We start from the raw sequence: 12,591 nt of genomic DNA, 5'->3' as shown, positions 1-12,591 counted from the left end.
AACAAAGATAATGGTGCATCAAGAAGCAAACGTCACCACATAAGTCTGACCAACAAGTGCCTCACCATGAAGGGCCCCTAGCTCGAGCTCGGGAAAGTTTGTGTTTTGACCATTTGTTTTTTTAAACCAATCTTTCTTGTATCTCCCACACAGCTCCTTTGGCATGCACATTACTAGCAAGGTCTATGATACAATCTTCCAGGTGCCAGTTGGACTGAGAAGAGGGGTGGGGGAAGGAAAGCAAATTCAAGATCAACGAGGTTTATTTTTGGCATAGAAGTTCTAATGATTAATGGAGTCTCGCTGGCACACTAAGTAACACTAAGTAACTGATCTCAAATCCCCTTTTCAGAAAGTGTATTGTAGTTGGTAACACTGATGCTAACACAACAGTTAAGATTCAATAGCTGTGTTTTGTTTTGTTTTTTTAATTGATGCAGGAGTTATAATTAAGAGAAAAAGTGGCGAGATCCCATGCCCGTTGGCAGTAGAAGCTTTTGCTGCTCATCTTAGCTATATCTGCAAATATGACGACAAATACAGCAAGTAAGTGGGTGGGATGGCGAGTGGGTGAATCCCGTGTTACTGGAACATTTGACCCTTCCTTGGTTTGAGGGGAGACTAGGAGCATGCTCCTGCCCTCATTAAATTCAATGGCAAAACACTCATTGATGTCAAAGCAAGTGGAATCAGGCTCTATAACTTTGCACGATTTTCCTAAGGGAGGCAAGCTGCACTGCTGACCGTTGTCTTGGGAATTTGTGTAGGAGTTAGATATGAACAAACAGTTCTGGTTAAATTCAGAACATCCTTCCTCCCCCCTTCACATCTTGCATAATTCAGCAAAGCTGGACCAGATCCAAAACACTGATACTCCTGTCTGTCCATTCTTCAGCCAAAACACCACGAGAATTGCATCCTTGGAGTATTTAAATGGCATAGCTAGAGAGCCGTTCGAGAGAGAAGAACCAAGGTGGTGGTGGATCCACATTAGGTTTAGGCTAAAGTTTGGGTTTAGGGCCAAACCAGCACGTCTGGTGAAGACACTCAGTGCCCACGGGAGAGAGCTCTCCTGTATGTATAATAAAACCACCTCCGCAAGCAGCAGAAGCTATGTTGGTGGGAGACACACTAGCGCTTAAGTCAGTATAACTTGTATTGCCCAGTAGGTGGAATATTCACACCCCTGAGCAATATAAGTGGTAGTGTAGACATAGCCTAAGACTACCAGGAGTTTCTACTGCCCCCCAATACACGGTCAGTCACCAGCTTCGCCATGTTATTAACCAGCTATTCCCAGGCACCAGGAATTAGTTACAGCAGCTTTGATCCAAGTCATAACTACAAGAGCAAGAGAGATTGTTTCTTTGCTATAGCTGCCTTCTCTACGTTGTGTACCCTTAGTGAGCATCAGCTGCAGGACTCTCCATAATTAGCAGCCTCTGCACTTTCCCTGGAGCTGGGCAGGTCCTTTCACAGATTCTTAATTCCCTCCTTGCCCTGTCTGGGGCTGTTTTGTATCCTTGATTTTTAAGGGATATTCTTTGCTCAAAAGGTCATTAAAAAACCCGTTCCTTACCTGTGCTACTTACAGCACCTTAATCAGCTATACACAAGCTTTCTCGCCAGGGACAAGTAGCTGTCTTCCTGTGGGTTAGACAAATTATGGTTTTGCCCCAATAATCCTCATGGCAAGGGTACATGAGTAGGTTTTGTGCCTCACTTGGCAAATTTACATGACCATTTTGCTAAGGCTGCATGACTAAGTGAGACTTCCTTAAAAATAAACTTTTCACCATTTAGGCAGTTTGCTTAGTGCTTTTTGCTTAGCTTGGATGACGATCTGAACTAGACAGTTCCGTGTATTTCCTTTCTGGTTGTACGGGTGTATTTGGGCAGATGGCATTCAGTGAAGCCGAGTTATGGCAGCCATTTTATGAGCTATATTTTATTACGTCTGTACATGGGATGGGATCCATGAAAGGCGTTAGGTGCTTAAGTCGCAGGTTGAGCTGCTTAAGTCCCAGTCTTGGGTCCACTGCAATCCACAAAACTTCCACTGAACCATGTAGATGCCTAAACTCACTTGGTGCCTAAGTTTCTGCCTCTGGGCATGCAGGACGGTACCTCCCTCTAGGCATCTGCCTAAGCCCTAGAGTAAGTCACAAACCAGGGAAAGACAAGCGTTCAGCCATCTAAGTCACGTGAGGGACCTGATCCAATAGGTGGCCTCTGAGCACATATGCTGGATTGGGTCCCATTCAAAATCTGGCCAAAGAAAGAGGTGGCGAGCTTGTAACTTTTAATCTAGTAGTTAGAGCATTGACCTGGGATATCGGATCCCCAGGTTCAATTCCCTCCTCTGCCTGAGGCTTAGCACACAGCACCGCCATTGGCATCTCCCAATGTCTAGCTTAGGCCACTCCGCACCGCCATTGGCATCTCCCAATGTCTAGCTTAGGCCACTCCGCACCTAACATGCTGGCTTTGTGGGTCACATTATTAGGCACCTGTCTCTCCCCATTCCTTATATAGGGAGCCTAGGCACCTAACTCAGTTTTGCGGATCACTGTGTTGTTCCACAGATTTTCTAGGTGCTCAGAAGTTAGATGCCATAGTGTTCAATGTTGCAATACCCAAGTCCCTTTGTGGAGCTCACCCCTAATCCCTGTATACTACCACCAGCCAAGCATTAGGTCTCAGTAATATAAGGGTCAAGGAAACAGTTCTGCACAAAGACAATGGGCAAGGTGACTGAATGGGCCCTCCCCCATCTCTAAGGTCTGTTGCTTCCAAATACACATGCAGTTTCTCACTAGGCAGGAAGTCAGTAAAATGTGCCATTTTTAAAACAAAGGAACTGGGTTCTGGATAAATTCAAATTGCATCATGGTTTGGTCCAACACATAAAAAGAATGCTTACTGAGCCCATAAGCTTTCCCCAGGCTCCCAGCAGCTTGTGCGTTTGCTGTTTTAGCTGGCGGACCTGGTGCTGGACCTGAAGCTGTTTTGAAAACTGTAACCAGAACATGGCTCTTAGAGCATTAAACACTTTCTCTGGGAGTTCGTACAGTAGGTACTGAGGTGCTTAATTCCCATTGATTTCAGTGGGAGTTTGGCACCTAAATACCTTTGAGGAGCTGGACCAAATGTTGAGTACTGTAAGGGTAAGAGCTGCCTGCGGCGCACTATTTGGGGAACTTGTTTGGGGGAGAGAGAGAGGCAAACTAATCTATTGCCATAGTGTATGTTACTGCAATAGTGGCCTCCATTTTGGGCATCTCATTGCCAGAAAGATATTGAGCAACTAGAGGAAATTGAGAGAAGAGAAATTAATGTCCAGTTAATCCCTCTGTCCCAGTGATAATAGGAAATGAATAATGGGGCAGGAATCTAAGTTTACAAGTATATGAAGGATGCAAACATCAGAGCGTATGATTATTTGGGGTGGTACAAAGGGATGAACTAGGATTGATGGGCTGAAGTTAACTGAGGGGAAATTTAGGCTAAATCTCAGGAAAAGTTTTCCTGACAGCGAGATATATTTGGCTACAGCATAGGTTGCCAAGGGAAGTGGTGGAAGCTCCACCACTTGGCACACTGAAAACTGGATGGAGACCGAAGGTACTGAAGTGACCAATCCTGCACTGCTAGGTAACCAAAACAGGCCTTTTCCATCATGCATTTTTGCCCAGATGATGTGATCTATTGGCAACCCTGGAGCCAGAACTTTCTGATGAGGGCAGAAAAATGCAAGAGACAGACAACCGAACATTGCACCAAAAGGGAGAACTAGAGACTCTCTCATAACTTTACTACAACAAAGAGTTATCAAACATATTGTTGTACATGTCCCTTAAGTCAGTAACAATGAACAGCTGGCGTATCGTCCTAATGAGAGCTCCTGGGCCTGCACAACCTCTGGGATCACTTTTCTTGCCTCCCAGCAGGACACACATAGAAGGGTGTGAATGTTGATTATCTTTTTCCTCTCCCCCTTTATAGGTATTTCATTTCTCATAAACCAAACAAGACCTGGCAACAAGTGTTCTGGTTTACCATCAGCATTGCCATAAACAATGCCTACATCCTCTACAAAATGTCAGATGCCTATCATGTGAAAAGGTACAGCCGGGCACAGTTTGGTGAGAGACTTATAAAGGAGCTGCTGGGCTTGGAGGACACCTCACCTTCTCATTGATGCATTATTCCTTGTGGCTTAGGTATGGGGTGGAGGGGGAGCAGAAGAGGAGACCACAGCTCTGGAATGTCAAAGCAGGGAACTCATGACATCACCAATGCCGCTCCCTATAGGAAAAAGACAGTGATGCCAGTAGAGAGGTGGAGACTTTGTTAAAAGTAGCAGCTGGCTGTTGAATGTCCTACAGAGAGAGCCACAGGAAGTCAACACACAACTGCATCTGTGAATGCTCTGCGGGTACCTGTCCATCCAAAAAGATTTAAGTTAGTAGCCATTAGTCTGCCATATCTGTTGAACAGGGTCATCTTGTAAGGCTTCCATAGGGCTTATCACGAGCTTGCCACAAAGGGATGTAGCTCAGTGGTCCTATGTGGGCATTACCAAAACTCTGCCTTGTCTGGAGTTCTTTAACTGTGGGACAAGCAATGTTGTGTCATGGATAACAATGCCTGACACCTTGTAAGGAATCATGACATGGTTAAAGAGAAACAACATAGATTTATATGTTCTTCACAAGTATATTGACAGATTGACCTGTAACAGGCAAAGACAACAAAGACAGAGTAACAGTTAAGAACTTTTTTTTTTATTAGTGTAAGGCAATCAGATTGCAGTATAGGAATAAAACGTTTAGGGGGAAATTAAACATCTTGGAGAATCTTAAAATAAAAGTCTGAGTGAAATTTTAAAAATCATGGGGAAAGCTGAATTGATGCACATAGTTTAACAAATAAATGAGGTAATACTGCCTGCCACCATAGCTTCAATATTGCTGGTGTGTAGGTGAGAAATCTCAGAGTAACAACTAACAACTATATTTTCTTTGATTTCAGTTGTAGCTTCAGGTTCTTCTAAGTGTTGCTTAAGATCTACCTTCATGGACTATTTTTTCATTTTCCCACTTTTTTTTTTTAAATATCAAGACAGATATTCTTCATCTTAGATCTTCATTTCCTATTAACACACATTTGGCAAGCAAAAATAGTTCACCGATAGCAGTGCGTTTTGCGTTTTCATGGTTGGGTGTTCTGTAGGAATCCTTCTTAGAATTTGAGATGCGTCACAGTAGCTGTACTTTTGCAAATTATATGTTTAGAAAAATAGTGTGTCATTGTAAAAAACTGTTCAGGTGCAACCAGACGTTGACATCACTGAAGCAGAACAAAACCCAAATGCTTTCCTTGTTCTGAGTGACTTTCTGGAAGCTAGAACCATTAAGAATTAGTGCAGCCTAGTGCCACTGGCCAGTATTGACAAGACTCATTAGCTGAATGTTTTCAACACAATACCGAGTTCACTGCCACCAGGACGCTTCAGTGGGGAAAGCAAAAGGGGAGAGAGGTCTGATGGCAGGAGGCAAAAACCCAGCGCTGGAGTAAAATACCTAATACTATGCCTTAGTTGGCAGAAATAGGTGGTATTTATTAGCACTCTGGAGATAGATCAACAAAGACCATATATTCAAATAAGCTGCCTAAAGCGCATCACTGAAATCCATTTTCAGAGATGCTCAGAACCGACCACTCTCAACCTGTGAAAATCAAGCCCCTCATTGTAATGCCTGACTTTAGCCAACCACGTTTGAAAAATATTGGCCTAAACTATCACGTAAAGATTAGATGACATGCTCATTGTGCCCTGTAACTTCAAAATTTTGCCAAAATTTATTCTGAAGAGTTGGTGCTAGTTACATAGCTAGAATTACCAAGAAAAGAACATTGGGATGAGATCTGGTTGGAACTTTCATAAACAGACAGCTTCCCCACAGCAACCGCGTGATCAGAGCAACCTTCCTTCCTTTGTCTGCAGTGAAAGAACATTGCTGAGAAAGGATGAGCCCAATCCTCCAACACGCTGAGTATCTCCTGTAAGGGTCTGAGTTCCCCAACTCTCACTGATATCAATGGTAGCTAAGGGCTTTCCTCACCTCACAGGAGGACATTTTATAGGAGTAAGCCCCAGACCAACTAGATGTGTTACACCTGTTCTCTCAGCACTTGGCCCTAACATAGGGTCTGATTCAAAACCATTTTGCAGTCTTTTCAGTGATGTCAGTGGATCAAGCCCATCTACTACAGCAACTGCTTTTTAAAATAAATAAATACATAAATAAATAGTTGGAAAACAGTTTCCCACTGGTTTGTTCTGCTCACCATACAGATTGCGTGAGCTAAAATTTTACCAGGTCCTAGTTTTACCTCAGGGATTGGCTCCTGAGTAGTTCTCCCTTATTTTGGTGTTGACAGGCCGATTACACAGTGGCTGGCTGATTATTATTATTATTATAGGAAAGATGCTTTTTTCCCCCTCCCGCGCAAAGGAGAAGAACTGAGACAGAAACAAAGTATTGCTTTGCAATGAGTTTCAGTCCCCCACCCCCTCCCCCAAGTGTCTCCCACAACCTTGAACTGGCTTCCTTAAGATGCCTAGAAATTCAATAAAAGAACAAGCAAAAACACCACACAACCCACCCCACCCTATATAAAATGACTCAAAACTGGGTTTCACAGCCTATAAGCAACATTCACCAAAGTAAAACTTAGCCTGTGCCAATAAAATGACTGTGATCCACTATATCTTTCCCATTATATTTATCTGGAAGGAGGAAGGATGGGGATATTGTGGGATTTGGTTTTGTTGTTGTTGTTAAAAAGCATCTCGCAATTTCTCTTTAAAATATTACAAAAACCTTTTCTTGGTTAAAACAATTTAGTGTCGACAGCAGTTCAGACCTCAGTCTTTAGTCATTCCCTTGCTGTACATTAGATTTTGTGATTTCCCCCACCCGACCACAGAAATACGTGGCTGTTCCTTCGTTTCAGAAGTCAATAAAAGCAAAGGGCTAAGTGTCAGAGGATTGCAAGAACACTGTTGATGACAACCTTGTATGAGCATGGATGCCAATGACAATGCGTAAACATGGTTTGTGTGATGGCTTGTACCATCAGATTGGATATGGTTAAGTATCCTCAAGCCATTCTGGTTAAAGACCTTAAAGCTCAGCATTAATTAAAAACTGAGGGAAATGCCAACTACCTGAGATCAGCTTCTCTCTACCTCTGAGAAAGGGGACATTGAAAGTGGAGCAGATGGGGGGAGGGAAAGTTGTCCCTCTTCTATTACATTTGTTTTCATTCAGTATACAATTCCTAGCATTGGCAATTCTTTGTTCACCACAGCATGCAGACTGCTTCAAAGAATTAAAGTGAGACAGTGCAATATGCAGACAATATTCTATGCACAGCACCTCTTCCAAGGAGTTTTCATGTCCTGTCAAGACATGTATTTGAAAAAAGGTTCATTATGGTGTGAAACATTTATATAACATTCACTGAAGCTAAAAGCCAGTGTCAAATAGTGTTGTATTATAGTTTGCTCCACCGTGGAAAACTATTGTAAGGGCTCCCTGGAACTCTGACCCTGTAGCTTTTTATCTTAGCCCATTTGTGCACTTGAAAAGAAAGGGAATGATTTAAAGAGACATCTCTCCTGTTTCCCTTTTTGCTCAGTAGTTCTGGCTATGTTCGATCTAAGCATCTCTCTTAATCCCTGCCTCTATTTCTTTTTCATTAACAGATATTTTAAGAACCCAGATTTCTCAGTGTCACTAAATAATTGATTCAGCGATATCATTTTTGGGTTCTTATACATCTCACAAAAGAGAGAGACATTTCTCTGTTTCCACAGTTACACAAAGGGCACTGAATCAGAACCAGCATTTTCATTCCTGACCTCCAGCAACCCTTACTTTGTTCCTTTTATAACAGAGGTTTGTTCTTCTAACAGCTACCTAATGGGTGCTTTCTTGAGTTGGCAGGTAATGAGGCCTCTGTTAGGGCAATTCTATGCTTCCTTTAGGTATATGTCACGTTAGGAGCTGATTTTAGTGGTGGTTTCGGGAATACACTGCACTGTAATAACATTTTGCACTTCTATAATGTCTTCCATCTAAGGATCTTGAAGTGCTTTAGAATATGAACTTTAATTAGCCCCTCACTATACCCCTGCGAAGGGGGCAGGAAGTATCAACATTCCCCATTTACAAATGGGGAAACAGACACAGAGAGGGTAAGTGATTTACCCAAGGTCACTCCAGAAAGTCTGTGGTAGAGCTGGGAAGTGGACTTGATTCTCCCAACTCCCAGTCCTTAGGACTGCATGTGATTTTTTTAGAAATTTATAGTTTTTATTCATAGGCCCAGAGGTCAAACTAGATGTATTTTTCTATACTAGAAAAATAGATGAAAGGAACTTAACAAGACCAGCCTTCCCCTTTGGAGTAGGGGCAACATGACTCAGTCACCTCACTAATTTCATTTCTCACAATGCATTGTGAGCCTCCGCCAAAGCCCACTGCAGTCACTGGAAAGATTCCCATTGAATTCAGTGAGCTTTAGATGAGACCTATGGACTTGACTGGGGGAGCCCAGAGCAGGGAGACAAAGAGAGGGTCTGTAATTCAGAGAACAACATACAATGTAGTGCAACCCAGCCAAGAAGAGAAACAGTTACTAACAATTATCTCTAGTAAAAAAAATTAAAAAAAAGTCTAGGTTAAATAGATTTCCCATCCTTCTCTGCTATGGAATTCCCATGGAGCCAAACGCTCATCTAAGTCTGAGCTCCAAAGAGAAAGCCAACAACATTTACAGAGCAAAGCAGCTTTGTTGTATCTTAAAATATGTATATATTTGGCCTGCCTTTGAATAGGGATCTTTGCAAATATCCTTCTATCATCTGCTCAAATGTAATCGTATTTACAGTTCTTCTTACTACGTTCCTCCTTGTCTAGGTTACGATGTAAGGTTACCCTCAACCCCCCCTGTTTTTTGTTCAAAGGCTCATTAAAAACTAGAGATGGAAAGGCCCTGTTAGATCATCTAGTCCAGGGGTGGCCAACCCGTGGCTCTGGAGCCACATGTGGTTCCTTGTATAGGCACAGACTCCAGGGCTGGAGCTACAGGCGCCAACTTTCCAATGTGCCGGGGTGGGGGGGGTGCTCACTGCTCAATCCTTGGCTCTGCCACAGGCCCTACCCCCACTCCACCCCATCCTGCCCCCTCCCCTGAGCCTACCATGCCCTCGCTACTCCCTCCCCCCCCCCCGAGCCTCCTGAAAGAACTGATTGAGGGGGAGGCGCTGATCGGCAGGGCTGCTGGTGGGTGGGAGGCGCTGGGCGCTGATGGGGGGCTGCTGACATATTACTACGTCTCTTTGGCAATGTACATTGGCAAATTCTGGCTCCTTCTCAGGCTCAGGTTGGCCACCCCTGATTTAGTCCTTGGGGAACAGTGCAGAATTGGTGCGCTTTAGCTGATCTAATTTTAAAGTGTTCCTGTCTGTCAGGTTTCCTCCACGTTGCTTGGGAAACTGGTCTGTATGCTAACAGAGCTCCCTTTGGAAGCTTTTCCTGATTAAGAAAAGTCTATCTTTATTTTCTTAATTTCAGCTGTTATATGCCCTTGGATCACATTAAATCCTACTAGTTCTTGGTCTACACCTCTCTAAGCTGTAGTTCATTCTGGAAGGCGAGAGGTCAGACAGAGTTGACCATCTAATGTTTTTATTACTTTGCAAATGATACCATTTTACTTTGATATTTTAATTTTTTTTTTTTTTTGGCAAAGACTGTACCTATTGCAGTCACTGGGAAGCCCCAACAGTGCTTCCCAAGACAGATATCAGAGGTATCAAATCCACCAGTGCACTTTTTGAGGCAATATTTTCCATAAATGTGACTGCTGCCAGATGGGACCTTGTCATAGTCTGTTGTACCCCCATTCAGTCCTCAGCAGCTCTACTGAAACTATCATAAGATCAAAAAGGTAATATATCAATAGCACTCTTATGGAGTAATAACTGCTTGTATTAGATGTCAAGGTGGTTCATACAATGTGTAGTGTCAAAATGTCACAATGTAAACGTCACTCTGCAGAAGTACTCGTTTAGTGTTACTGCAAACATGGCCCTTTGTTAAGAAGTATGGGATTGGGATGTACAGCCTGATTGTAGAGGTAAGAAATCTAACTCCTGGAGCTTGCTGGTCTAAAGGGGGACATGGTAACTGGTGAAGGGAACAAGGAATGGGAGAGATCAGTGTTGGGGTTCCAAGCTTCCTTGATTAGCAGGTGGTGGAAGGATGCCTAGTGACATTCAAACCCGCGCCATGTCCTGGCCATGACAGGTGCTCTAGGAGCCACTCTCAGTCCTACAAGGACAGCAGGACAGATGAGCCCAGTGAGAGGCCGGGGGCAGATGAAGAACGGAGTATTCCAAGACCATGTAACTATCTAACTCTTGAGTGAGGAAAGGGGACTCAGAGGTTCAACATTTCTGCTGCATCTATCTCCACATGTGAGAGTGTTCAGACTCCTCCTGGACAAACAGTTTTACACAGAGCATTTTGTCCTGTGTTCACTGGTCTCAAAGGGCAAAGAACAAAAAGCCTCAAGACGGTCAAGTTGGAGGTCAGACACACTAGGGTCATCTATCCCAAATCCCAACCCACTTGCTGTCAAAGTAACTTTGTGGTATTGTCCTCCAATTAATCGGTGTCCAAGTATGTGCAAAAAGTGACTAATGAAGAGCTCACACCTCACCACAACACTGAGGGAAGTTACTTTTTTGATGGTAAACAAGTTGCAGGTGACTGATTATTCAATTGGAATTAATTTTACAACTTGGTTTAGTTATTCTTGGGTCATACTCTCCAATTTACCAGCTAACTTTGAATCTGGTAGGGGGAATACAGAGGTAAAAATATATTAGTAGAGTGAGAAGAGATGTTGGCTATTAAAGGGGAAAAAAAGGCACACTAAAAGTGTTAGGCCTAACTCATCGCCTGTCGTAGGGCTACTGATGTCAATGATGGAGTTACATCTGGCATGAATCTGGCTCCCTGTATGGGGAAATCATCAATAAAATCCAGAAATAGTGATGCGAAAAGTAATATGAGCAGCACATGGCTGCATTTGGAAGAGATCAGATGACAGGATTAGAGGCTAGGAGTGCAGAGAGATCCCAGCTGTTCAGCTCCACTACCTGCCCTTCTGTTTTATGTTGTGGCCTTTTCCCAACCCCCTTTTCACCCCCATATTTAAATAGAAAAGCCAAGATTTCATATCTTTGACACAGCCAGGCATCCAGCTGCTCTAGCTACAGTGAAGCCATCGGGTGGCACTTGATGCCTCTGTTTGGACTAGAAAGGCAGATTGGCCATAGGTTTCAGAGTTACAACACCACTGAGTGTCTTAAGATAGTTTGAAGAGGAGAGTTAAGAGTAACATTGTAGTAATGGGAACAATAGAGATTCTTCAAGGGAGTCCTACAAGCTATAATTCCTTATTGGTATGTTTTTTTAACCTGTGCAACTTACATTCCATCAAATGAAATGACTGTACAGAACACAAGGATAGTCCGTAGTTCTGTAAGTGCAATTGATACACCACTGTTGTCAGTCTGTGCTCACAAACGATTGCATTTTAGTTGCAAACTTCCATTTTCTTCCCAAAACTAGAGTTCTATTGAAACTGTAAAGACCGTTGATTAAACGTACAGCGTGGTTTGTTCTCTCTTTGGTTTGAAACTTCTCAGAGCAATTTTATAATAGACATCTTTCAGAAAATGTGTGTGGCGCCCCTATGCATGGTAAGGCCCACAGCTGCATTTCTCAGTGTGGCGGGAAACTATTTTTGTGACAATGGTTTTTGTTCTACACAAAGGCACGCTTGCAATAAGTTTTTACAAATTTTGTACACCATGAGCTAAATTCTGAGTTCCAAAATGTGAAGTGTGGCAACAACAACAACAAAATGGATTTATAGTATCACTGAAATCTTGTCATGTGATTTTATTTCTTCAACAAAGTTTGTTTACAATCAGCAACTTTGAAATACAGTCAAAATATTACTGGCTGCCTCTTTGTGCCTCATTCTTTAATGGTGTTGGGGGAGGGAGGGAGAGAACAGTTGGTAGCATTTCCTGTCTCTTATTTGAAAGTGAATCAACAGAATCCCACCAGCCGTACTCCATGGTCTCACTTTAAAATGATTATAACCCAAAGCCTGACATCCTTATTCAGTCTTTGCTCAGGCAAAACTCACTGAACTCCAGTGGATCTTTACCTGAGAAACAGCTGAGTAAGAGAGGGCCTAATAATTCCCTAGAGGCCTACACACAGATCACCCCTCTCCTCCATAGGAAGGGGACTTGGCTGTCTCCACATCCTCATTTTCCAGCTCTCCCAAGGACTCTCTCTGACGTCGAAGGACCTGAGAAGGAAACAAGTGAACAGAGGGACTCACATTGTCTCCTCACTGCCCCCACAGATTTTTTTTCCATTGAAAAATACCAGCCCATCGGTATTATCATTGATCACCAGCTACTGGGAC

The 12,591-nt window shown here is 43.1% G+C and overlaps 1 protein-coding gene across 1 annotated transcript in view; it reads left to right on the top strand.

The window, feature by feature from the left end:
- Positions 1 to 12,109, top strand: part of PGBD5 (piggyBac transposable element derived 5) — a 94,545-nt gene extending 82,436 nt beyond the window's left edge. The window contains exons 6-7 of the mRNA XM_054022683.1: positions 441 to 546; positions 4,006 to 12,109. Coding sequence (XP_053878658.1) covers positions 441 to 546; positions 4,006 to 4,201 — 302 coding nt within the window. The 3' untranslated portion in view covers positions 4,202 to 12,109. The remainder of the gene's footprint in view (positions 1 to 440; positions 547 to 4,005) is intronic.
- Positions 12,110 to 12,591: the final 482 nt, after the last annotated feature.

Source organism: Malaclemys terrapin, chromosome 3 (genome assembly GCF_027887155.1).
Source record: "Malaclemys terrapin pileata isolate rMalTer1 chromosome 3, rMalTer1.hap1, whole genome shotgun sequence".
Taxonomy (NCBI): domain Eukaryota; kingdom Metazoa; phylum Chordata; order Testudines; family Emydidae; genus Malaclemys; species Malaclemys terrapin.
The sequence above is the reverse complement of the archived record's forward strand: the minus strand, read 5'-3'. Positions and strand labels throughout refer to the sequence as shown.